Below are 27,893 nucleotides of genomic sequence, written 5' to 3' on the forward strand. Positions count from 1 at the left end.
GCAACAGAATGAAATCCTTTTAGCTTCATAATACAGCACTGCAAGTAAAATTAATATTTCACCATTAAAATTTATTGAACTCAAATTTTGTTGCGAGATTTACAAATACACATTCGTGCTACTACACAAAAAATTAATCTAATCAAGATTTAATTACTGTCTCATATTTCAAGAAATCTAATTTCGAATGCGGTAATTATGATTTTAATTTCAGTTTTAAATAAAAGAACAAAAGGAAATGGTCTGCATACGACAGCAATAGATTGTTTTCATTTTTCTAACATGGCTAATCATTTAAAGACCATTTTAAAATCCCAAGTCAATATTAACATTTCAAATTATTTATGTAGATTTTTATCCCTTCATTCAGCTAATAACGCAATAATTTTTAGAAATGAATAAAAATAAAAAATTCCAGAGAAATACTTACTCGAGTAGAATATAGGACTCAGATCTTCGTTTTTCATATCAGTAGACCCTATAAGAAAAATGCCAAATATCAATAGAATCCAAAAACAAATATAAAAATATTCGAAAGCTTTCAGATTTTATATTAAACCCAAATAGGCTGGTGTTCCCCCCCCCCCACACACACACGTTTTCAGAGCATTTAGGCTGATGTCCCTTTGGGCTAACAATATTTAAAAATAGCATATCTTTAGAACTTCGGATAGACAATCTCGCACGCTGGAAATAAAAATGGTCCGCCCCCGTGAAGTGTTGCCATTGCTCGCTTTGAAATCATTGAGTTTGTTAATCAAAATTTAAAAGTTTTACAAAATATGAAAATGGCAATAAAACAAATTCGAAATTCCAAATCCGGGCTTCCAGGTACCCGTATTCGGGTGAAGGACTAAATTATTTAAAATTTGATGTCTCTAGGTACCGTGGTGTATTCACAGTGTAAGAAACATACATACATTCATGCACATTCTTCATTATTTAATTTCGTTAAATATAACACAGGGCTCTAATATTTGGTGGCAACAATTTAAAAAGTGAAACGCTGTTTTATAGTGGACGACGCAAACTGCTAAAACAAAATTAATTGCCCTTCAGGGCAAACTGCTCCTTTGGGCTTTTAAAAAAAAAAGTTTAAAAATGCTATGTATCAAATATGATGTTTTTCGTCCTTTAAGCGTATGAATTAGTAATGCCAAAGTCAAAAACAAGCATGTGTTTTCCAACTATTTAATTTTAGTTGGAAAACACATGCTTGTTTCCAATTATTCTTCACAACTATTTAATTTCCAACAATTCCATTCAAATCCGTAATTTCGAGACTTTCCTTCAAATGGTGGTTTAGCATTTACCGTCGTATAAAACGCACCCCCTTTTTTATACACATTTTTGAAGGATAAAACTTTATTACTGATCATTATAATGAATTTACAGTATTTTAAATATAAAGCAATACAAATACGAAACAATACTTTCTACAAATACCCAATCTATCTGGAAAAGAACACCTTTTAATCTTCTACTTCAAAACCCAGACACTCATCTAGTGAAAAGTCACTTGAAACCTCTTCTAAATCAGCATCTGAGTCCTCATCTTCATACAACAAATTGTCCTCTGTACCATTCAGTGCATTACTAATGCCACACTTCTTAAATGATTTAACCACTGTCTCTGTATTTTAAAGCATCCCATGAAACTTGGACCCATTCACAAATTTACGAAATGCTAACTCCTAATAAACTGAGTATCGACGTATAAGATGAACCCCGTTTTCCAGACCTATTTTCAAAGAAAAAAAGTGCGTCTTGTACGCAAGCGAATGCGGTATATGTTCTGCAGTATGGTACTAACAATGAATAGTTCCACCAGTACACTGGTGAACCAGCGGCTAAGTACACTGGTGAAATAAATTAAGAGAATTCGCATATTTTATCGAATTGCATGAAAAGAACTGAACTGAAGGGAAAAAGACACTGCTTCTAGATAAAAATGCAAATCTTGTACGACAAATACATAAGTGTACACGTGTGTAGGCGAAGCCAGCAGAAAAACAGGCTTTATAAGCTAGTGGAGGGTAGGACGAATTGCGTTCGCTAGCACATCTCGGCGAATTTCTTGGTGTTATCTTGCAGCAATCGGTTAAATTCACATCGGAACAGTAAAAATGACTAACCACCAACGTTTAGATGGAATGAGGTGGCGAATCGTGAGAAGACTAGAGGCAGGCTAATCGCAAGTCCAGATAAGCAGAGAATTTAATTTAACGCCAAGCGTCGTGTGTAACCTATGGAAACAGTTCCAGGAAACTGGATCCATCGAAAGAAAGCCTGGGCAAGGTCATCTAAGAGCTACAACGGCCAAAGATCGCTATTTGTTCATTTTAGCGAGGCGCAACAGAGGGGCTACAGCTTCTCAGCTCTCTCGGGACCTGTATGCAGCAACCAGGAACCCGTGTAACAAGGGTGACTGTTTCCAAAAGACTAAAAGAGAGAGGGTTGTTTGCCAGAAGACCGGCTATTTGCATCCCGCTCACGTCTACGGACAGGAGCGTCCGAGTAGCATGGTGCAGGAGCATAGTGATTGGAGTACGGAGTAATGGGCCACCGTTCTGTTGACCGACGAGTCCCGTTTTAGCCTAAACACCGATTCTCACCGTACTTTCATATGGAGAGAATCAGGGACCCGCTACATACCCTCCAGTGTCCGCGAAATCAACAATTATGGCGGTGGCAATGTAATGGTCTGGGCAGGCATCGCGTTGGATGTCCGCACACCTCTTCACGTCCTTGAGAGAGGCTCTGTGACTGGTGTGAGGTTAAGGAATGAGGTCTTGGAGCCGTATGTTCGCCTTTTCCGGGGTGCAGTGGGCCCCGAGTTCATCTTACAGGATGATAACGCCTCGCGTTATCATCCTGTAAGATGAACTAGAGTTCTTTTGGTCGACGAATTTCTCGAGAGTGAGGATATTAACCGGATGGATTGGCCAACCAGGTCTCCAGACCTCAACCCTATAGAGCATGTGTGGGACCCTCTGGGGAGAGCAACTGCAACTCACAATCCCCCTCCGAGAACCATCCAGGAACTGAAAACAGCGTTGCTGAATGAGTGGGAACACTTGCCACAGGCACTGATAAACTGCCTTATTTCCAGTATGATATCACGCTGCGAAGCCTGTATGGCTGTAAGAGGCGACCATATCCCCTATTAATCCATATCTTCTGCAACCGCTGTTTCAGACCTTCAGACTTCCATGAGTGATATACACGAACATGTGTGTCTATTATAACTGTTGAATGTTTATTTTGTTTGTATTATATCAACCTATGTCGCAACAAATTTTATTAAAATCTGCCCAGTAGTTCTGGAGATCGTAGATCCAATATGAAAATTCTCTTTATTTCTTACACCAGTGTAGTTAAGACCGCTGAATGCTGGGTGTTCGACTTAGTTCGATCTCAGACGTACGAGTTTGTTGCATGGTGGGTTTCCGTGGTTTTCTCGATATGTAACACGAATATGAGTCAGTTCCTTCGAAATTCCTCTAAGAATGCATCTCTTCTCTGAGGTAGATGGTTTTGCGTGCTTTGCCGTATTGAAATAACTTAAACCTATATGATTTGGTTAAGGTCATTATTATAATAGCATCCAAATGATGATTAAACTCGATTATTTATGTTTACGTGATGAAAATTATTAGAAAAATAATATTTTACATAATATTGCAATACCCTCAAAACACCTTTTGACTCACTAACAGAAGATCAAAGGAATTAAAAAATCAAGGTGCTAAGATTTATCACTGCATCATAATAACTACTTTATAGAGCTCATGCAGTCATGAATAAGTTAATATAAATACTTGTAGCTATTTGTTTCATAATTTTAAACTCTTTTCAAAATAATTATATCTTTTACTTTTGAATTTATGTATTAAGTTGTTGCAAATGAAATAGCCGATTCAAAAGAAAAGAATAAAAAGAAGAGCATTTGTTTACTCAAAGTGATCCCTTGCATCAAAAGATATTTACCGCGTGGTGGAATTTTTTTGATGTTATTCGCTACTCATTCCTTCCCTAAGATAGAACGATAAATGCAACTCTATATTGTACACATACGTGGTAAATGCATGATAATTTGAGGCAACCATATTACAGTCAAAAGTCGTTAATTGGGACACCCATAATCCGGAATGATCTATAATCCGGACCTCAAAGCTAAAAACTTTCTGCGCGTGCGCCGCGTTGGCACATGCGCACAGGCGTTTTATGCGTGCGCGTAAGACTTTGACTATTGCGCATATGCATGTGCGCAAGTGCAGAATACGTTTTCGCCTGAGCGTTTAATGTATAACGGACGGTGTAAGCTAAAATTATCTAATTATCTATTTCAGTTAATGTTAATGATTGCGTTGTTCCTTAATCTTCGAATTGGATCCCGCTTATTATTTTTTGCAGACTGTAAGAGCAATTTTATAAAAGTAAACTCGAAATTTCGATTATGTCAAATAGAATTTCCGATGTTGGAACTTCCAAAGGATCTACAAAACGAAAGTGTGTTTCGATGTCCAACAAACAAAAAGTGGAATTGCTCCAAAAAAATGGATAAAGACATGAAGAATGTGACAGAGAGGTTAGTGAAAACGAAAAAATTTCGATTGACAAGTTAGTCGGTATTCTCGGCAGAGCAATTAACGGGACTTGAACAGCGGAACTTTGTAACTGAACAAGAAATTATGTCTGTTTATAGAATTAAAGAGAAAGTATTATCACATAAAACGAAACAACTTACATTGAAAGAAATGTTTAATAAAGTAAACAAATAAATATTAAGTTTTTTTTTTTTTTTTTTTTTTTTTTTTTTTTTTTTTTTTTTTTTGTAAATTTTGATACCCTTTAGATCATAATTGTTCTTTATTTCATAAATTACGGTTTAATATTTTTAATTTTAGAATTTCTGCATGCCATCTTACGAGATTTAAACTGATGATCTATAATCCGGAATCGCCGAAGTCCCGACGAGTCCGGATTAACGACTTTTGACTGTATAATAATAACAATGTCGCGTGCATACGTGTTCCTAATAGATTGAATGCACATAGGTCTGTTAATAGGTTAATAAAATTTATTTTAATCAAATGAAACACTTCAAAAGTTCTGGAATTTTCCATAGAAATACTCGCACAGGTGTTCAGAATATCACAGAGTAAAATCAGTAGATAAGCTTCAAACTACTAAGAACGTTAAACACAACGCAATGCAAAACGCGTCTAAAGAGAAAGCTAACCCAAAGATATCTCAAGTCACGCTGAAGTAACAACTCGCAACAACAATACCTAAACAACTGCTAAACTGAGAGCAGATGCTATCTCCGGGCTTATAGTTTTCAACCGGCCGCCGAGATATTTCTATTACTTTCTGTTTCTCGAAATTACTGGAAAGCAATATGAGGGTCGAATTACTTTTGCAGCTAATATAGTAATCAATTGCATTTATTTAGTTACAATAACTATTACGGTGATACAAGGACCAGAGAAGTGTCGCCAAATGGTCGCCAACTTTGGCGGCAAAATAAGTCGCTAAGACCGTTGCAGGTTTGCGATATCTCGCTAAATTACCGACATAGCCATCTACTCAATGTTAAATGCAATTGCCTCTGTATTCCTACGTTTCCGGCATTGCTTGTCTCTTTTAGTTTTTTTTTTTTTATGTTGCATTACACAGAAAAATACAGCAATTTCACATATAATTGCACTAAAATCATCTGTCTATGTATAGAATTTGTAACATTAATAATAATAATAATAATGCATATGTGTTCCGGACTTCTTTATGGGTTCGTCAACGCGGTTCACCCATTGATGCTCTCAGTATCCGCGGGCTCGCAAAGCTCAGAGGAATCATTGTTAGACTTCTATGTGCACGCCCATCCACATCTAGCTCAAGGCGGCAGACTGAAAATTCTCTCAAACATACCACGTACGATGTGGAGCTTGTTGAAGCTAGTGAAAGCTAGAAAGCGCGGGTGTCAAATTTGCTACCTGCGACAGAGGACTTTAAAACTAACCGATGGCTCCCCGAAAGTATGCGATTATAGTCTTTACCCCATTCCCACAGGAACTCAGGCTCATGTATTTTATATTCTCACAGCCGAAATTGAACGACCTTGGAAGGGGAAGCATTAATCATATACCAAATTAAAAATTGGAGGTACGAAATTATGTTTCATCCTCCACACTCTTCTGACATTTCCCCCAACGAAGTATCCTTTTTTTTTTTTTTTTTTTTTTTTTTTTTGTGTGTGTGTGTGTGTGTGTTGGTTGGGGGGGAGGTCAGAGCGGTGCTTTCTTTGTCAACGGCGAACTTTATAGGATAGGATAACGGAGGACTTTATCACTTACAGAGACACTTATTTCTACAAATGTGGTATAAAGGACCTTCCACACATTGGCAACAAGGCACTGATGCTCCTGCATTTACTGTCCTTTCTGGAGAGTCTCACCCTCCTAATCACTTCGGCGAACATGTACGATTGTTGTACAATATCCACATCTCATGCACAGTCATAATTTTTTCCAGAAATATTTCTTCTTTATTTCTTCACAACAGAATAGTTTCAACCGCCTCGCTTTGTTTTCATCAGTGAGTCTGCAGGGGGTTCAACTGAGCTCCGTGAAACAGTGTGAATGCTGTGCCTAGGTTTTGGTAATCTTTTACACAATTTGCCGTGGATTCGATTCAAATTCTTTAATTCATTCGAATGAATGGAGGAAGGAAGGCCGTCACGGGGTTCCTTTTTTACTCCAAATCTCTTGAGTGGAATTTTGAAAACCAAAGGGCGAGTGGATTTCTCATTAGTTGTTCATCCTCCGAATTCTTTTACTGCAGCAGCTACAAATGTCTCAATTTGCTATATTGTAACAATTATTAAATTGTTACAATATAGCAATCTTAATTGACTTGGTTGATATTCGTAATATTTAATATTTAAAATGCTGGTGGAAGAATACAAATATTACATTTACATCATCCACTAGTCATGTTGCAACATACGAAACGTGCATGCTGTCTTACGCAACTGGTAGATACTCGACGCCATTAAGCAGCCATTTGATTTATAACAATCCCATACATAACTGTCTTGCTATGCACATTAAAAAAATAATACACATAAAAAAGTTAAGGACACTCGCAAGATGTTAGGCAAGAACGGTTACATGTATAACTGATCACAAGTGCTCAACATATATCTGCGCAGTTTATGCAATACCGAGACATATACAATATTCGAATTTCACACAATGCCCGTAATAAAACCGAGATATTAGTGGTTTTTTTTTTTTTTTTTTTTTTTTTTTTTTTTTTTTTTTTCCCTTGTACGAAGTAAAAAGGAAGTACTGTAATCGCGAAAAGTTTCAGGCAACATATTTCAATGAAAATATCCATTTTGACCGCTATCGAATGCAATTTAACGATGTTTTTGCGTGATATCTGGACGTAAGGACAGAATAAAAGACTCTTTTCTTCCAAAAAAATTATAAAACTGCTTTAAAATTAATTCTGAAGAGAATTTTTCGTGGCGTCTGTACGAACGTATGTACGTACGTGCGTGCGTACGTACGTATCTCGCATAACTCAAAAACGAGTAGCCTTAGAACGTTGAAATTTTGTATGTAGGACTGCTATAACATGTAGATGTGCATCTCGTATTTTGGTTGCAATCGGCCGTACCAAACGTATATAAATATATTTATATATATATCCACTCTGTTACCCGGCTCAGTGATCTCAGTTTCTTTACTCTTATATGTTTGTAAATTGTACATTTTTTGCTTTAAAAATGATTGAATTATGTTGTTTTTATCTTCCGGTTAAGGTTTTTATGCTTTTCGTAATTCTGGAAGCAATATTTGTACAATTATCAACAATTTAAAAGCTGTTTAAGTGCGGTCAAGTTTTAAATAACATGGCGGACATATTTGTTTACATTTGAAACAGCAGGATTGTAGATTTGTTGCCAATCTAGAGAGACTAAGCTTCGCAACACAAAAATAACGCCTTCATTTATTATTGCGAATTAAATCATGCTTAATCCTTTCTGGAATTTTTTCGAGGAAATAAGTGTTTAAGACTTACTTCGTAATTTTTAATGCAGACATTTTGAGTTTTTATGTATTTTTGCCTTGTCGCGAAGTGAGAACTGAATTAATTGAATGAGAAATACTAAATCGTCTGTGAAAAACTGTTTCTTTTCTGTTTTGTTTGCTTAATTTCTTTCATATATCGTTTTAGCTTTATTATAGTATTTGAATAGAATATGTGGCAACGACAATTCTTCAAATGATATAAATTTTGTGCATTCAGAGTGTCGTTATACTAAACAAATATAGTGAATTTTAAAGAGTGCATTTATTCCATTGTGGTTTATGCGCTGTCGACGATGTAGACTTAATTCAATCCAATCAATTTAAATGAAATTCAAGAAAAAAATGCGTATAATTTAATATTCCGTACAAGGAAGTCTTGTGGTGTACACATCAGATTTTTAAAGCAAGCATTAAATGAAAACTCAACAGTGCCCTCACCAGAATTTGAGCTACGGATCTGCTACTTTAAGCCACAGATTACCACTTTGAGCCACGGATCTGCTACTTAAACGTGCTAACTTCGCATGAGTATGATAATTCCTTTACGACATTCGCATAAATTTATACATAGACTGAGCAGCTGAACAAAACAAGTAATTTTGTGTATGCTGTACAGTCGTTCACGAGCATTCATTAATTCTAAAGTAACAAGTGGCGGAATACCATAAGGTTTAAAGACTAGGAATAGGACTCTGGGTCTATATAAATAAAATATATATTATTTCTTATAAAAATAACTCACTTTTTTGCGGTATCTCTAAAAGAAAATTATTTCGAACTGGAAATCATCCCCTCACGTCAGTATCTTTTACAAAGAAGTGCGTACATTCATATTTTTCATATATGATTATATAAAGTGTAAAGTTTCAAACAATATATATGGAAGTTACATTATAATATGCATATAAATAGACAAAAATATAGATAAATAGTTTAAAATCAAGCATTTTATTATCGTTGAAAACACAGTCGAAAATGCCCCCGTAAAAAAAAAATACCTTTTAACAGCCTATTGAATAATATAAACATTTTCCATTTCGAAAATGTCTCTTCACTTTATTATAGGATAGTTCCATTGCCAGTTCGGAAGTCTAAGAACTATTTATTTCGTTTTGCATTTTATGAAATGTAACCTATATTTAAATTCGCAGATAAGGATACGCATATGATAAATTCCAATTCAGATACGAATTTTTCAAGAAGTTATTACGTCCTTTATTAGTGAGTGTAGTTTTATATAGTTCGAAATAAGAATTTTCAAATTCGTGCTGAAGAACACAAAATCTTGCATAGCACAATAAATAAATTAATAAAGCTTCCACTGCGAATTGTTAAAATTATTCATAAAAAAACTTTTCACCTAACACAACTCACTCAGCAACACACATCATAAAGGATGTTAACAAGTTTTCAAAATTAGCATCAGTTCCTTCCTTTCCGTAGGTGTTCCTCCTGTGGTCAACAGATGGTGCTTAGTATCTGATATGTGTTGCCCGACTGCCCCAGATCACGCGCGTTTCTCGCTCAGAAGAAAACGTTTTGAATGCTAACCTATCGAAATGCTAACCTTCCCATTTACATTCAATATCAAAAGCTGAACTGCGAAAACCGTTAATCGATTTATTGATAACAGATAGAAAAGCGGCACGTAAATTTGGGAATAAATACTAGTTACAATTTGTTTGCCACATCAAATAAAGGAAGACTTTTGCCATTTACCCATTTAACGGTTTCATCCGCTCAAATTTTTTCCGTCATTCGAAAAGGGAAGGCGATTCATTTAATTCAGAGTATCTTAACTTCTTACACTCATATAGTACTTCTCGAAATAATATTCCTCCGTTAAAAAAATTCGAAGAAAAGTCATGTCACGTGAAACTTGTTTAATACTTTATCTTGCCTGTACCGTAAATTTGGGTACAGCTTATTACCTACAGAAGATATACGTAAAGAAGAACCATAGTTCGTATTCTATTAGCAGATAAAGTTAAACCATATTTCAATCGATTTAGCTTACGTCGCATTTTGAGTTACGGACGTTTGAACAAAACATGGTACTTTTTTTTTTTTTTTTTTTAATCAGAAACAGAATCCTGTTATATCATAATCACCTAACTTGCCATGATTCTTATCCTCAGATTCTTATCTGTCTTTTTATCCTCTCTTATCGTGACTGATCTTCACAGACAAACTTCGCAATCAATTCAAGCTATCCAAAACGATATTTGCCCACTAAAGAGCAAACGGTAAAACCACTGAGCACTGTAGTTCGATAATTCAAATCTTGATGAACGGGGCTGGTTCAACATGATCTGCAATAGTCTCCAACGTGTTGGTTAGGTCCACAGGGTTTCGTGTTTCCCCGTGTATAACATAAATATGACCCAGTTCCCCTTAAAATGTTGTCCATCTGAAGGCATCCTTTCCCTTAAACAACAGCTCTCGCGTGTTTTGTCGCAATCCAGCTAATATAATCATTCACAACAATGCGACGACGAGTCTATGACTAATATCCCCCCTTCACACACACAAATCTGAAAGGGCTTATATTTTAACAGTCGCTCAAAAGGGTTTGTTAAGGTTTTTCTATGCTATTGCAGAGTTCGCAGTGTACCAGTCTGGCTGTTGCACTCGTCCATTTCTTTTTGTCTTTTCAGCTATATCATTAAGCATCATTTTCTTTGCACTTATGCCATATACAATTCGAGAGCAAAATTATAAAAATTTTAAAAGCAGCATATACTTAGAATTCTCGATGAAATGTTAAGAGTTGCCATACATTTTTCTATTTTTTTCATTCTTTTCTCAGTTTATAAAATCAGTTAAGATGGCTTGCAATTTTTTTTAGTCCAAAGGGATTTGAATCCCGAAGGACTATTAGTTTCGTTTTGGCATTTTGCGTCGGACTCATAAATGTCGGTTCACTTTTCAAACTGTTGCCACAAAATGTTAGAGTCCTGCATTATATTTGAAGAAATTAAATAATGAAAAATCTGCATAAATGTATGTATATTTCTCGTATTGTGATAAAACAACGGTACATAGAGTCATCGAATTTTGAATAACGAAATCCTCCAACGAATATGAGCATGTGGAAGACCAAATTTGAAATTTGAAATTTGTTTTATGATCGATTTCCTATTTTTTAAAACTTTGACGAATTTTTGATTAACAAACTCAAGGATTTCAAAGCGAGCAATGGCAACGTTGTGCAGAAAAAACATTTTTATCTCCAGCGCGTTGAGTCTCTGTATCGGAAATTCTAAAGATATGCTCGTTTTAAAACTATTTTGCGATATTGCTGTTGCACTGGATCTTATGGTTTAAGTGCGAGGAACATGATACTTAATAAAGAAAGGTAACACACAAAATGTTAAAAAACGCCCCTTTGGACGTAATTTAAAATCTGAAACATTTCAGTTTTTTTTTTTTTTTTTTTTTTTTTTTTTTTTTTTTTTTTTTTTTTGTCTTTTGTCTTTTTGCTATTAACGTTTTGTGGGTTAAATTTACTAATTAAATATGTTCTTTCCACTTACGCCACATAAAAATTCAGTTGAATAGCAAAATCACAAAACATTTTTAAAAAAAAAGTATATGTTTAGAATTTTCGATGTACAGCCTCGCGCGCTAGAGATAACAATGTTTTAATCCGTAATATGTTGCCACTCCTCCCTTTCAAATCGCTGAGTCTGTTAAAATTCTTTTAGAAAGTTTTAGAAAATATGAAACATAAAATCCAAAATTCAAAGCCCCCAGGTACCGTCGTTTTTTCACAGTGCGAGAAACATACATACATTTATGCAGATTCTTTATTATTTAATTTCTTTAAAAGTAATACAGGGCGATAATATTTCGTGGCAATAATTTGAAAAGTTATTCAGTCATAGGGATACGTCGCTAAATCGAGACTAATAGCTCATTCGGGCTAACGTCCTTTTGGGTTTTATTATTATTATTATTTAAGCAACGGCCATAGAAACAGAGGAATGAGATGGAACGAGTGTGTGTGTACGGATACTTCGAAGATCGAATGTAAGAAGATGCTTTGTATAGTCCTGAAAGTTTTGAAAAGAAAATTACCTGTCTTGTGCACGCACAGTCTAACATTTAAAAATACATTAATAAATTTATTGCTTGTCTCTTCATAACTTTTAAAATGAGAAGAAATATATTTAGAATACATATTTAGGTTTTAAATCAAGGTATGGCAATTTTATTTTGTCATATTTCTCGCGGAATACTATCAATATAATAAGCTGAAAAAGGAATTCTTATTTGCGGACACTTTTTTAATAAAAAGCCTTCAAAAATGCAGGGTCATATTATATGTGAGGCTGCCTTCTACTATATTCAAAATAAGCTCATTTTTTGCTTTACCTATTCATAATTATTTAAAATCAAATTTCATCAATTACATGCGCTCTTTTTTTTTCTTTCTGAATATTAATTACTAAAGAACATTATAAAATAATGTAATAATAAGATAAATGTGATTTAACAAAACGTGAAAAATTGTTTTTAAATTTATTTTTTAACAAACGTGAAATTTTTTTTTAATTTTAATTAATTTATTAATTATTACAATACATTAAGTTGCCAATAATTGTGTTAAGAATAAATTATTTTCATGCAGTGTGCAGTATTTTCCAATAATTCGAAATTGCATTCTTTTAAACTACCAGCAGTTTGCCCAAGGAGGTTAGAATAGATGGACTAAGCATGACGTCACAAATATGCAGGAAAGAAAAATAAAGTCAACAACCTGACATCACGAATTATCATGCCCGCCATAAAGCGTACGGATAAGACTACGAAGCATATTGTTAACTAAAATTAAACTGACTTTGAGAGCAAATATCAACGTCTGAAGGCTCAGAAAAGCGTCTTTAGGCATAATATGCGTAAAACAGCTTCCACTGGTGTTGTAGATTCTACCATGTCGTATAGTTATCATTTACACATTTTCATGTACCTATACTTTATGGAATTTGAATATGTTACTTGCAATTCTTGTGATTTTTGTCTGAACTAAGTAGAAAATCATTTATGCTAAATATTAAAATTAGAACGGAAGACTTATAAACATTTAATAATGAAAGCTAACATGTAGGTAGACAACACCTATTAGAATGTAAACAAAACCAACCAGCTCGTCTATGGAAGTAGACATGATAAGTCGTGACATTTCATGGCTTCATTTCTATTGCACAAGGACTACGAAGAAGGCTTACTGCATTTATTCTAACCTCCTTGAATTTGCCAAAGAAATATCTCTCCACACATTCTCGTCTTATCATTACCGACTATCGTAATAAAAATTTGGCCTAAAAATGAAGCTTAATTTCCTGCCATGTAACTGTGTAAGGATTATTTTAATTTTATAATAGTTACTTTTTATTTTGAAATCCTTTCCTTTAAATTTTTGTTTCCACCTTTTCAACCAACAACTGCCTACCAGAATGAGATTTCAGTAACGCGTTTTATGTCAATGAAGTAGAAGTACGCCGTAGTCTTACGTGCCAGTTAGTATTCGCCAGTGAGGTTTAATTACGAGCCAACTCGGTTAGTTATCCTTGTACAGCTTCAATTAAAGTTTAGCTGGTTAGAATTAGTTTTTAGTTTATAATTTTCTACCTTAAGTTAAAAGCCTAAGTGGAGGCTTTCCCGTAAGCCCAAGAAAGGACGTCTGTTAACATTTCTTTTGAGTGAATGAAAGGGTACTTTAACCCTTCTTTGGACTTATATTTTATAGTTGTAAGAAGACCACCGAATAGTCGGCAGACACTTCCACTTCCTTAAGGACACGTGAATTAACTAGAACTTTATAACTGAAAGCTAACGCAGCGTGAAAAGCAATGATCCGATTAACACTAAAGTAAAAACTATATGTTATAGAACTGCATCTTTTGATTGTATAGCTCTGAAATTACGCATATTAAATTTTCGCTATATAAATACAGCACATGTTACGTTGAACTACTTCTAACATTTATACTACTCATACTTAACTTCATTGATTCCAGTTACCAAACAAGGTATATGAATATATTAAAGAAAAAGACTTACGAAATTCATTCATTTGATTAAAATCAATCCATGCTATTGCATTTACTTAAATATCACTAAAACAAGTCACGCCCACAATTCTCTCTGAAATCAAAAAGGAAATAATAAGATAAAAAACTGACACGCCGGCAAACACAAGAAAAGCAATGCATACTGCATCCTCTGTGACGTCATTCAGACGTACAGGTGGCATTCTTATTCGTCTCCGTATCAAAGAATATGAGTTTTGCGAAAGATAGCAAATTTCACGGAAATGAAAATAAATGAAAGAAAATAAAGCAGGCACGACTCAGACAATACTTAAAGGTTTGTATATGAGAGCTGTGAAATCATGTTTGAATTTTACATTCAGATCCTAACGTGATTACATTTACACTTCTCCACTTTTCTCTGTTAGTAGCATTAATTACTAAATTTTATATATTTATTTAGTAAATTCTAGTTACACTTGTTTATAATACACATCAGCCTTACGTTAATACTATTTAGCCCAATAAAGCTTTTTTGGGGAGCCTCACAAAGCATTACTATTTTTTATATTTTAAAAATTCCTTATAAACTTTTGCTGCTCATGAACATAACTAGTATTGGTAAATACAAAAAAGGCAGACATATTTCGAGAAAGAAAATATCCTTCCTTCAGAATGCATTGAAAACAAAGTGGAAAAAGCAACAACACATTTTTCTGGCAATGAAAAGGGAAAAGCAAGGAAAGAGAAAATCGAAGATTAAAAACCAATGGATGTGAGATACGAACCTTTTAATTAAAATGAGAACATTTTTACTTATATGTAAAGGAAACTAACAGTTTAACTCAAATGTTTCTTCAACTATTCTGATAGAAGAAAATGTGCATATATATGGGTAAAATCTTATTAATTTTTTATTAGTCCGCCTCACTTAAAGCAAAGCATTACAATAATAGTTTGTCTTAAAAATCTGACATTTCTACTTTAAAAAAAAAAATATTCTTTCGGTTATGCACAGCTCCTAAATTAAAATCAAGCTCGAATTTGAATAGCGAACCTTTATACGAAATGATGTGAAAAATGAGACTCGTATATTCCTTAATTTTTTTATATAAAGCTATACAGAACATGACTGTTCGACAATATAATAATAATAATAATAATAATAATAATAATAATAATAAAAGCACAAAAATTAATTATATAGAAATATGTTACGGTAAAAGTAATAAACTGGTGATTATATATAATAAACGGTAATTATGTATAATCACCACTAAATTTGGTAAATATGAAAAATTTTTGAAAATTTATCAAATGAACCGGTTTGTTTGCATAAATCCCAACTCGTAATGGTAAATGTGAAAAATATCATGACTGATTGGGCCATGACTGAAATCATGACTGATTTGAGTATAGTTTTTTTTTGGGGGGGGAGGGGTAGTTATTACTCAGAAAGATATTTTTTCGTTGGACCCTACGGAGTAAGAGACCTTGAGTTACAATATTTTATATTTTACAATTAAAAACGACAATAAATGGTTATTTTAAGTCAAATACATTTATTCAGCCTGAACGAAATTTCAGTAATGGACAGACAGGTGTTGTGAAATGAAAAAAATACAATTTACATGAACTTGTACAAAACAGTTGCACATAAAAAAAACAAGCTGCAGTTACATATAAAAACAAACCAAGCCCGTATTCTGGAGAAGAGGATGAAAAAGAAAAAAAAGAAAAACATTTTTTCAAATAACGTTAAATGCTATTACTACAAATTACTAAATATTTTAAATTTACTTATTTAAGCATATTAGACTGTTACGACATTTAGAATTATAAAGTTTACCAGAATTTTTACATTTGCACTTATCAGACTCGCACTGCCCCTTGCAAACATATCGCTGATATCCCTGACCTCCAGAAAGAGATCCTTCTTTCTCGAAATGATATTGCTAGTGGAACATCATCAAGCAAAATAAAATTTTTTTCACAAATTGCGAACTGATTTCTGGTACACAACTGCGAAAGTCTTCTTTGTTTCGTTCCTAATTGATGAAAGAAACTCTTCATTTTGAACTTCTAATATCACCGCTAATAAATTCCGGGGATCATTTCTTGCTCTGTCAACGTCTGATATTCGTAGTTTCACTGAGTCACCAACTTTACCAGCAGGAAATTTAAGATTTGAAACCTTCAACAATTTCTTTGTTTGTAATTCTAAACCTTCTTTAGCACTCATTCTATGTTTTCTTATTAACGCTTGCCTGCATAAAATATCTGTCTGGATTAGAGCGACCGTTGCTTCATTCTCTTTCTGAGTCTTAAAATTAACTTCAGATAGAGGGTCATTTTGAGATAGATCGTTATTGCCCATATTAGAAACATTTTCTATATCGCTATTGGTGTTTTCGGAAGCATTATTAACTGTCTCGATTAATGCCTGAAGCTCTTTTTTCAGTTCTAAGATGTTCGATAGAGTTATTCGGGAAAGAAGATGTTTTCAAGCCAAAATTTGCAGGCGTCCCAAACACTGCTTCATAAGGAGAACACTTGATGCCTTCATGAAATGCTCTATTTTTTATAAGTTGCATAAAACGGAATTCTTCGGACCATTAACTGGTGTGACTGCTTTCCAATCACGAACTTAGCATATTTTCAATATCCTGGTTTGCACGTTCAACCGAACTTTGAGTCAGGCTGTGCCTAGGTTTCCCGCACACAATTTTCAGATCCGGCCACCTTGCACAAGCTTCTTCTACGATTTTCTTACTAAAGTCACGACCGTTGTTACTTTTCAGTAAACTGGGGGCTCCTAATATAGTAAACATATCAATTAGGTGATATGCAACCTCTTCTGCACGTTTGCTTTTTAGGGCACGCAACTGTACGAACGTCTTCAAGTGGTCTTGACAGACAAATATAAATTTAAAGTCATTATCTGGTTGCACTGCATGTCAATTAGGTCCACCTGGCATCTTGAGTTCATCTCTTGAAAGACCATTGGCCTAACAACAAGTCCTTTCTTAGGTAACTTGGTTTGTTTTTTGTTTTTTTTCCTCCCAACTTTCAAACAAATTTAAGTAAATCAAATTTTTCGGTAGTAATGTTTTTGGACTTTTTCTGAAGTTCTTTTAACATCCTGTTTCTACCACCATGGCTTATTGATAAGTGTACCTCACGAATTACGGCAAAAAATTCTTCAAAGTACACGTAAAATCTAACATTGGAGCAGTCTTCACTTACGGGAAAGATAAGTTTTTCAACATTGCCTACTTTCATTACATCGTATCTTTTTAGTCTTTGATAATCTTCCGGTTTTTTCCCCACTATTTTTGTTTCCACTATTATTCACTTTTTTTAACAAATCATCATATATTTCTTTAGTCAGAAAACCACTGTTTGCTTTCTTAGTATCCATAATATTAACTAATTTGGAATTAAAACGCTCAAGCATACCAGCCATTATTCAATATTTTATAAAATACGAGAGGGTAGCGAAAAAACGTCTAGATGCAACGAAATGAGAACTACTACTGACATCACGTGATTGTCACGTATTGATAGAAGCCAAGCAGTAGCGCAAACTGAACGAATTTTCGTAAAGTTAGGAACTTTTATCACATTTACCATTACGAGTTTGGAATTATGCAAACAAAACAGTTAATTTGATAAATTTTCAAAAATTGATCATACCAAATTAAATGGTGATTATGCATAATTAATGGTTATTATATGCAATCACCGGAAAATGATGTCATTCCTATGCGTTAATAATTTTGCAACTCTCACTTATAATAATGAATTTCATTGTGCCACTGAGTCCTTTTTGACAACAGTGACTATAAAGGAATGTCTCAGATGAAAATTGACAGAAGTCAATGAATTTCTTTGTAGCAGTGAATCCTTCTTGACAACATTTATTATGAAAGAATGTCTCAGATGAAAGTTGATAGAAGTCTATTGAAAGAAAACTTACACTGATTTGATTCAGAGTCGACAATATTGCATTATACTGACGCATATTTCTCTGGTAGGCCTTCCAATCCCACATGTGAGCTTAGTGTTCCTCTAAAAGAAACGCGTGAAAAATGGTAGAAATTTCCACAACTTGCTTGAACAATCAAAGAATCAGCGGAGACTTTTGACCTCTTTCTTTTGTGAAACTGCAGGAATATATCATCCAAAAGCTACTCCATCTGTTTTTTCTTCTAGCACCAAGTTTGCCATTTTTCTAACACCTTGCATTTCATCGCTTCATTTTACTTTGTTTCGGACAGTGGCAATTCATTATCATTACTTTGTTTCGGACAGTGGCAATTCATTATCATCAACAGAAATTTTAAGTGCCCCGTTGTCCAGTGCAATGATTTGCAAAGTCGTCCACTGTACCGTTCTAAGAGAAGGCATGGAGTTGCAGAGTGTCTTTGCAGCACAGAATGAGGTGCTCTAAAATCTGTCGTATCAAAATTCCCCGTTATAGGGTGGTGCTAAGGAAAGAGGGTTGAGAGACCCTTGGATTCCGTCAGTCGTGTTCTGTTTTCTCGAAAAAGTTCAATGAAGATGGCCAAACAATCGCATTTCATCTATAACGTACTTCGCCGATCATATAATCTTCTATTTGTCTTGGCCATGATTCATTCGGGGATCTGATCTAAATAACATTTAAAAATGAAGAGGATAAATAAAAAAATTTCATATGAAGCCGCTTTTCACCACTTGATGACCCCTCCCGAGGGCCGGCGCGACTGCACCGGACGGCACAATTTAGGAGCGGGAAAATTTTTTGAATTAATAAGGGACCTGGCAGCAGAATTTAGAACCAGTTAGAATTAGAAACCTTTAAATACAGATTATATATCTGATATACATGGAATGCAGACAACACATAATCATCACTCCAGCGTCATACAAATGAAAGCATTTAAAAGCAAATGGTTGAATATCGCAGCTGACTTTTAAATACACATTTCCTAAAGCAGTCTCCGAATGGCGGGTACTTGCCTTTTTTCAGCATTGGCCACTCCTAAGGCCAGAAATTGGCCATTTTATTGTGGAGGAATCTAATAGGCGGCCACCGTTACCTCCTATGAGGGGAAAGACAATTTACACCCATGCCTTCTCCGGGATTTGAACTTGGGACCTTCGGTATAGCAGTCGGCTCCCCTAACCACTGTACCGTCTATAACAACAAGCTCTGGCTGAATGAGCCAGGTGAACACTGGCTATTCGTTCTAGGTTCGAAGGCTGGTTAACAGGCTAGCGGCGCCGGTATTTTCATGACTTTTCCCCTGTAACATAAACACCTGCAGTTACTCTTTGAAAGGTCTCCACGAAAGCATCCCTGCTCTTAAGTAACATAACAATCGCGTACTCCGGCGAATTTGATTAAAAAGCAAACAACGTTCGCAAATTGTTGCGAAGAATTTTAGATCTTTTCATTTAGGAAATATTTAGTTTAACGGGTAGACAATTTTGGTTTCAGAATATTAGGATGAAGTCATTCGGAAAATTACTCTGAATTACGCAAAAAAAAACTGTCAGTCACACAATAATAACTGCATTTCTTTTTGTACTAAATAACATAAAACAGAGCAGTAGGGAGAAAGAAAAACTTCTTTACCTTGGATCACCTTGTAAAATGCGACTGCAATCATAAAAGAGAAAGAAAAGCACCTTCTTTTAAGCAAAGCATATGTTCGACTACGTCTGCAATATGATGATGACACAACAGTACCGGATTTCTCGTCAAGTTTCCCGAAAAATCTAATGCACTTATTTATAATAAATTCAGGCCACGATCTGAAGTCATTCACAGAGCTTAAAAAAGAAACTAGACGGAAAGTCGGTATACTCGAATAAAGCGGGGGGAAACAGAAGCAACTGCACATTTTTATGAACTTATAAATACTAAGAAATATATTCCTTTTTCATGATTTTTACAGAAGCATCAAATGATATTGGAATAAAACCAGTTTCAAAGGGTGCATAAATATATAAGTATAAGATGGCGCAGCCTGGAAGCCGAGCTTCTGTATGATGATGCCTGTTTGATTCAACATTGGTTTACGGAATTGCGGATTTAAAAGTGTTCTTCAATTGTCTAGCAATACCAAGAAAGAAAAGGAAAAAAATATATACATATCGCCTCTGAGTTTCTAAGTCCTTAAACTTGCAGTCTGTTTCTGCTTTATAACTAGTGATCAAAAGTTCGAAGTAAAAAGAAATCATTCATCTAAATATATTAACAAGTGTTTCAAGGTTCTTACGCTGATGTTTGGTCTACATCCGTTTTCAGTGTGCGGTATCGATCTTCGTGTTCACATTTATTCTCCAGCTATTTTTATCAGATAAATTAAATGATGTTCTTTTCAAAGGTTCAAACAATGAGAATTAGCAGCGGATTTCAAAGTGATACATTCCTGAAATTGTGTTGATTTGCAAAAGAAAAAAATATTATTTACAAATAACTCAAAATTTCCAATTTGATTTTTAATTTACAGATTTTGAGTTTATTTAATGCTCTTTTGTAAATTATGTATGCTAAACGTTTTTCATTACTATGAAGTAAGGGATTTTTAACTAAGTACTGCGTCGAAAGTTTATATTTTGCAATTCTGTGAGTAATTATGGTAGGGTACGAACTGCGCCAAATTTGACTGAAGATACCCCCCCCTCATTTAATCCACGAACTGCGCAACGTTTCCTGTCCCCTATTTCTTTCCCAAGAAGATTGGGTGCTACAAAAAGTCATTTATCGCCATTAATGGGACATTCTATTGAGACTGACCTTTATTTTCGTTTATCAATATTGTAAAAAATGTGCATGCAAAACAAATATTAATTTAAAATCTGGCGTGTGCTAAAGTAAAAATAAATTTCTTTTACACTCATTTTAAAAGTTTATGATGCTTAAAGGAATGATGAGCCAGATCTTTTTTATTCTCTGTAACAATTAAAAACTTTGCAAGTTGTAGATTTTAGTCACTGATATATATATATCAGTTTTGAATAGCAAAATTAATAGATTAATGACATACACAAAACTGATACATAATCAACCTATCAAATGTCAGATTTGTAGGGCACCTTAAATAAGTTTCTTATCTAGATAAATATCAACAAATCTTCTTAGATAGCAGAATGGTTTTAACTTTCAAATTTACCATTTTAGGTAAACAGTTCTAATTTAATTAAAAAATTCTCTTTATTAAATCTAAAAATTGGACGTCTTAAGTCGTTCTAAATTCTAATATTATTGCAATATATTCCCATATTAAGCTTTCCATTTTTAGTCATTGAAGTTATTTTAAGGTTGTTTAACTTTGTTACAAATTCCATATTACAAGAAACGTTTAAATATTTATTCTGTTTTCCACCTGATGTACTTTGGCACCTGATGTACTCGGTGGAAATTATATGTAACATTTCTAATACACATTTAATTAATAAATTAATAATTATGAGCATCAGCAGAATTTTCATAATTAACAAAAAAAAAAAAAAAAAAAAAATCAAACTCCCTTATATTTATATCCTGGAATTTTCAGTTCCCTTTTAATCCATTCCTTTTTCTCATATTGTTGCACTGTACTCAAGTTTTCACGTATGTAGAATTTATATACTACTTTGTATTGTATTAATGCGAATTTATATTTAAATGATAATTTTTACAAATTCTTGCATCACAATTCTAGTTAACAGAAGATGTTTCTAACACCTTGGCAAAGCTTAATCTTCAGCATGTAGCTTATTTTCTAACCTAGTTTCAGACTGAATTATTTGTAAAATTAATTACTTGAAATTATTTGTTAACAATGATGGTCGCTAAATCAAGCTAATAATATTTCTAACTGTCATAATTTATAATGCAACGAGTTCATGTGATTTATAATATTATTCATTTATAATTTTTTCAGCAGTACATTGATGCTTTTATGCTACATTCCTAATATTTCATAATGGCATACTTATCTATGTTTAACTCATTCACCAAACATGTAAATCTATAATTCAGCCCACTTTTGTTTTTACATGTGCTGTATCTTCTACTTTCTTTAATATATTGTTCAGCTTAATTTCGAAAGATCTTACAATCAAGCGGAAAAGTCACTAAACATTGGTAGTTCGATCCGAGTTTCTAATCCCAGAGATGCTCCAGTTTTTTTTTTTTTTTTTTTTGTACTTATTTACTGTGTAAAAATGTAGCGTAAAAATTTCAGTTCATGAAGTAAAAATACTATTTAAATTTATTCTTTAAAAATATTGCAAAAATTTTCACCTTTACTATATTGCATATCTTTTTACAAATCCCTCTAATTAAAAAAAAAAAATAAGGAAAGAAATTAACTCGGTTTCGGTGATTGATACCTCGGTGGAAATTATATGTAACATTTTTCCAAAAGCATAGAGTTTATATGGATATCAATAAATTAAGGATTATTTCTCCATCTAATTTTCTTTCCAGAATTTTCTTTTCACACTGTAGCGCTTAACTTTATGAGTTTTCTATAATCATTCAATTTCTCTAGCCATGGCAACTTTGCATACCTTCTGACAAGTAGTTATATTTGTATTTTAATTCCTTTTGACTATCAGTACATTATTCACTTGTTTCACAAGTGCAACTTTTATTTTATATGCAAATCTACCTAAAATAGTATTAAAACTTCAGTTATGCTGAACTCCTCATCGAATGCTTGTTTTAGATTGAATGAAATTAAGCTTAATGTTACTGTTAATTAGCTTGTTATTAATTTAATTATACATTTCTAATTAATTATATGTTCAGATATTTCCAAGTATATTACTCAAACTTTTGCATCCCAATTTTTAATTTTGGGTTAAAAAAATAAACTTTTATTTATTGAGAGGCCTGACTGATTACATTAATTTGCAGTATTGTTTATCTAATTCCTTTCTTCTAGATAAATTTTAGAAAAAAATTCTTAGCATAATAATTTTAATTTATTTACAATTTATACGTCAGTGTTCCAAATGCATAGTAATGTTGTTATAATAGATTTCAAATTTTCCAGTCTAGTTCAGACATTGTGACTATTATTGATGTAATTTATTAAAAATATAATTTGTATGCTTTATAGTTATTTAATTTATGATATTATTATAATAAATGAAAGATGTTTGTAATGCTAATATGTATGTTTACCAATACCTTTTATTTTATTTGTTAGCTCTCGCATTTATTACTGTTATTCAAGTAATTAGCCTGCTTGTTAGATATTTTTTACTTGTTCTTGTGATATGTAATTCTATTTATTTATTTTTATTTTCCTCTTGGCTACAATTGGCTTTGAAAAGTTAAATTGTAACCCTGTAGGCAGCAGGGGGAAAAAATTTTGATTGGCGCAGTTGGACTATAGCTCGATCCGGGGGGGGGATTTGCATTAGCGCAGTTGGAAGACACCCGTAATTATTTGGTCAAAATTTCAGGATTGTAGTTTTCAAATTATTTCTTTTTATTTGCTAATGCTTTACTGCTTTCGCTCTAAAAAACTCTTTTTTTCATCATGCCTTTTTCTTTTTGAAGAGGGGGGGGGGCAATGTAAAATATAAAATATCTAATATGTAAAATATAAAATCTAGCTTTCAAATAATAAATTAATAGCCCTTTAACTTCTGTTTCATTCTAAAAATAACAGCAATAAATTTTACTCCCTTCAGTTTTGATGCAAACTTGCCGATGAAATCTGAACTCAAAATCCCATACATTAAAGTGTCACGTGATCTGAAATGAAATTTGGTTTGAAAAGGGTAAATTACGTCATAATTCCCTCTTCTTCTCTTCGCTCGTCTCTTCTGCTACTTTCCACTGTGTCACTAGCTACGCAAAGTTTACTTTTATAAATTCGTACATTGTTTAAAATGTGAGCTTAGAAAATTGTGGGGTGTATAGTGCACCCACAGTGATAATGTGCATTATCAAAGAAATAAAATCATTTGTGGAATTTAGGCCATGTCTGCAAGTTTTTGGGTTTATGCATCCATCATTCTAACTACCCAACAAAGTCTTCAAGTTAACACGCAGTCCTCTCCCACGCCAATCCATTGCAACCCTCACTAAGTCATCTTATTTTATCTAATAATGCAGTCTTATTTTAATAATAATGCAGTTATCAAATGGATAATAATGCAGTTATCATATAATGTAGCAGTAATATTACATGTATATATGTGCATATGTGTCTATAAGTAACAAAAGAAAGAAGCAGAAAGAATTCTTTCTCTTACTTATTTAATTACAATTTCAATTTCAAAATTTTTCTAAATAATAATTTATAACAAAAGTTTCGGCTATGAACAGCTTTCTGAATTGCTAACTGAATTGGATATTAAAATTACGTGGAAAGTGTTTTATTATTTCAAACAAAATGATGAGAAGCAATTATATAGCATATATATTACAATAATGGAACATACATTTACGTTCAAAATTAAGAGAATAAACATGTTTTTAAATACTCCTCAAAAGATATAGAACAAAACTTTAATTAAATTCGGTAATTTTGTATCGACACAGAATAATACACTGATCTCCAAAAGTTAAAGAACAGCATGTTTTTCAAAGTTCACCATTACAAAAATGTCCGTAACATTTAAATTCATAGTTTATATGCAGAGTACAGAAGTTTAAGATAAATATTTTTCAAAACTATAGCTACCACTTTTATTTTATAGAAATGAATACTTTTACAGGAGTTGGAGAAAAAATGCAAAAATTGTAGTAAATTTTGTTCAGGAATGTTGATCTTCAATTGCTATTAGCATTTTCATTGAAAATATCAAGGAGAGTTTATCAATGTCCAGGAGAAGTCGTTTGCTCGATTCGTTGAGGTGGCGGGAGATCGGATGATGGAAATGGGGATGCCACAAACTGATGTTGCTAGGTGGTAATACTGATCTGCATGTGTTCCATGGAGGAACTTTGAGCGGTGTGAGGTATGGTGACGAGATCCTTGATCAATATATCCTCCCATATTCTGCCGCTAATGGTCCTGATTTTTTTTTTTTTATATATATTGAGGACAACGCGCAACTGCACCGAGCTCGGGTTGCTGAAGATCGTGAGGATCACCATATGGAGCGGATGGAATGGCCAGCTCAATCCCCAGACCTGAATCCGATAGAGCATCTTTTGGACTACCCTGGGAGACAGGTTTCTGCTTCAATTCCTCCTCCAAGGCCGTTGGATGAGCTTGAACAAGGATTACTCTGTGTCTGGGTGTTCCTTTCCATTTCACTGACCAGCAACTTAATTGACAGCATGGAACGTCGCTGCTGCCAATGTATTGCAGCTATGGGTAGACACATTCTTTATTAGAACTCATTTTTTAATGTTACCACCACATCTTTCCTCAAAAAAAAAACTGTAATGTGCTGTTTCTTCATGACGATTTCTCTGTCAAGAGTGCAATTTTTTGTTGTAATTCATATTTGTGTTAAACTTTAGAAACATTTTATGTCGCATTCATTTAAGAACTGTGCTTAATTGTAATATGTCTGAACTGTGTAATATGTCCTCTAATTTTCTTTTTTCTATATTTCATTCTCAAATTAGACACAGAAAACATGCTGTTCCTTAACTTTTGGAGAGCAGTATATAAGACAGAAATTAATACCTTATGACACTGAAAGTACCCACTCATTATCGTGGGTAATGAGAATACCGTGTTTCCCTGAAAATAATACCTAATCAAAAAATAAGCCCTAGTATTATTTTTCAGAAACTTAATAATATAAACCTTTTCCTAAAATAAGCCCTATAGTTAAGATTATCAACCAAGACAGGCACCTTATTGTCGAATGAACAAGTGCAGACGCAACACACGTGCACATTTGGAACAAATGGACAAATTAGAATCTTTAGTATTCAATATGATGCTTTAGCATCGACATTTAGCAGTTAAAAATAAACTTAAAGTATAATAAATTTTGATGCTGAGATAAAATGGGTGCGAAAAGGAAGAGCTATTCTGTCGAGAATGAGAAAGGAATTGTGGAAGACTAAACGGATGCAAATGTTACATCTTTTTGCAAAGAGAAGCATGATCTACGAGTGGTCCAAAAATGGCGATCAGTGTACAATAACCTCTGACAACAGGTCGATGAGGAAAATGCCATTAAGCTTAAGTGCGGATCGCGTCAGCAACCATTATTTCCTGAATTGGAACACATTTGTGAATGGATTTCTGATAAAAAAAAATTTTTTTAAAAAGCAAAGTGTTTGCTTGTTCGCGGTCTAATATTCAAATATCTGCCCTTTCAGTTTTCACCACAGCTAGATATATCGCTAAAAGAATTCAAAGCACCATAATACTGGGATGGCTTCCTTCAGCAATATAAATTGTCTCTAAGAAGTCTGTCTCTGTCGACAACACTGTTCATTTTGGAAGATATCGAAATGAATAAATGTCCACTTGCATTCAAGTGTTTCGTTGATGGCAGCAACTTCTTTAGCACAACCAAGATACCAACTCTCGAAAATGATTGCTATGGATGTGAACAAACATTTGTCATTTAATGTACAACAACTCTATTAAACATGTAAATTTTTAGCATTTTCACTAGTTTGCAGTAAGACACCTGCCTCCCCCAAAAAAGGTTAAAACACACAGTGCAACTGCATGCATGAGTACTCAGTCAGTCGCCTGCACAATATATATATATATATATATATATGTATGTATTTGAATTCTTTTCACCCAAAACTGTTATATTTTTCAGTGTCTCTTGGATCAATTGCGTGCTCTTCACGGATTAATGCTTCGTATTTATAGCTGATGTCATAAATATCCAATGATTTTTGTGACGACTTACGGAAGAAAAGAAATACGTATCTTGTGACGGCCTATTGCCGAGTATTTCATCGACAGCCATTGGAATCAATTCCACGCCTGATGCTGATTTTTCATCAGACACTGATGATTTGTTTACGGAACAAATTATCCACCTCCTAGGAATGATTTTTGAGCTGATTCTCGTGGTTTTTTCAGCTGACTTTCCTATAATAGCGTGGTTAACCAGAAACGTGTATATCTTATCGGTCAATCGATTTCAGTTTTACGATGTTACGGTTACTACTTTTTTTTTCATTCGAATAACAAATTAGAGGAAGGCCTTAATAATCATGAGTCTTAATTAAGAGAAGGCAAAAGGTAAAATTCTTTTAAAGGAATTGAGTTTAAGATAGGAGTTGAAAGTGTATAAGAATAAAACTACAATGTTTTTTTCAGTCATTACCTGTGATATATGTTGAATGTTGATTCGTAGATTGTTGACAGTTGAAGTATTTTAAGCATGACCATGTACCATTGAGCATTCACATGCGACAGAAGACGTGGGCACCATCCCTCTACCAATATGGTTTAATTACTGTTTTTTTTTTTTTTTTTTTTTTTTTTATAATAATTCCTACTTCAGCACTACGGACTTGCATAGACTAACACTCCATATCAACTATACTGACCATGCCAGCAATCACTATAACAGTGCCATGTAGTATTGAATCAATTCATATTTTGAAAATAAAAAAATCATTTTTGACACAGACAACAGCTATGTATTTTCTGGTACTGAGATGGAAGCTACTCACAGTTCATCAAATAGCTCAATGCTATCAATGTTTCTACTATCTTTGATGTTAGAATACTTGATAGATTTTTACATATTCTTAGACACCCACTTATTGCCTTCGAATTTATTTGAAAGATATTATACAAAATGAAAAATGTGA

General features: G+C 33.6%; 1 protein-coding gene across 10 annotated transcripts in view; it reads right to left on the minus strand.

Moving 5' to 3' along the window:
- Positions 1–27,893, minus strand: part of Orp8 (Oxysterol-binding protein-related protein 8) — a 298,051-nt gene that overhangs the window by 219,652 nt on the left and 50,506 nt on the right. For 9 of the 10 annotated variants that reach the window (XM_085812018.1, XM_085812020.1, XM_085812025.1 and 6 more), the window contains one exon: positions 431–478. In XM_085812018.1, coding sequence (XP_085668144.1) covers positions 431–478 — 48 coding nt within the window. Of the gene's footprint in view, positions 1–430; positions 479–14,171; positions 14,304–27,893 lie in introns of those variants that run through there. The other variant, XM_085812027.1, reaches the window with a different exon arrangement.

This window comes from Stegodyphus dumicola, chromosome 2, assembly GCF_044657685.1.
Source record: "Stegodyphus dumicola isolate Sdum_Otavi_A_Nest chromosome 2, ASM4465768v1".
In the NCBI taxonomy this organism is placed as follows: domain Eukaryota; kingdom Metazoa; phylum Arthropoda; class Arachnida; order Araneae; family Eresidae; genus Stegodyphus; species Stegodyphus dumicola.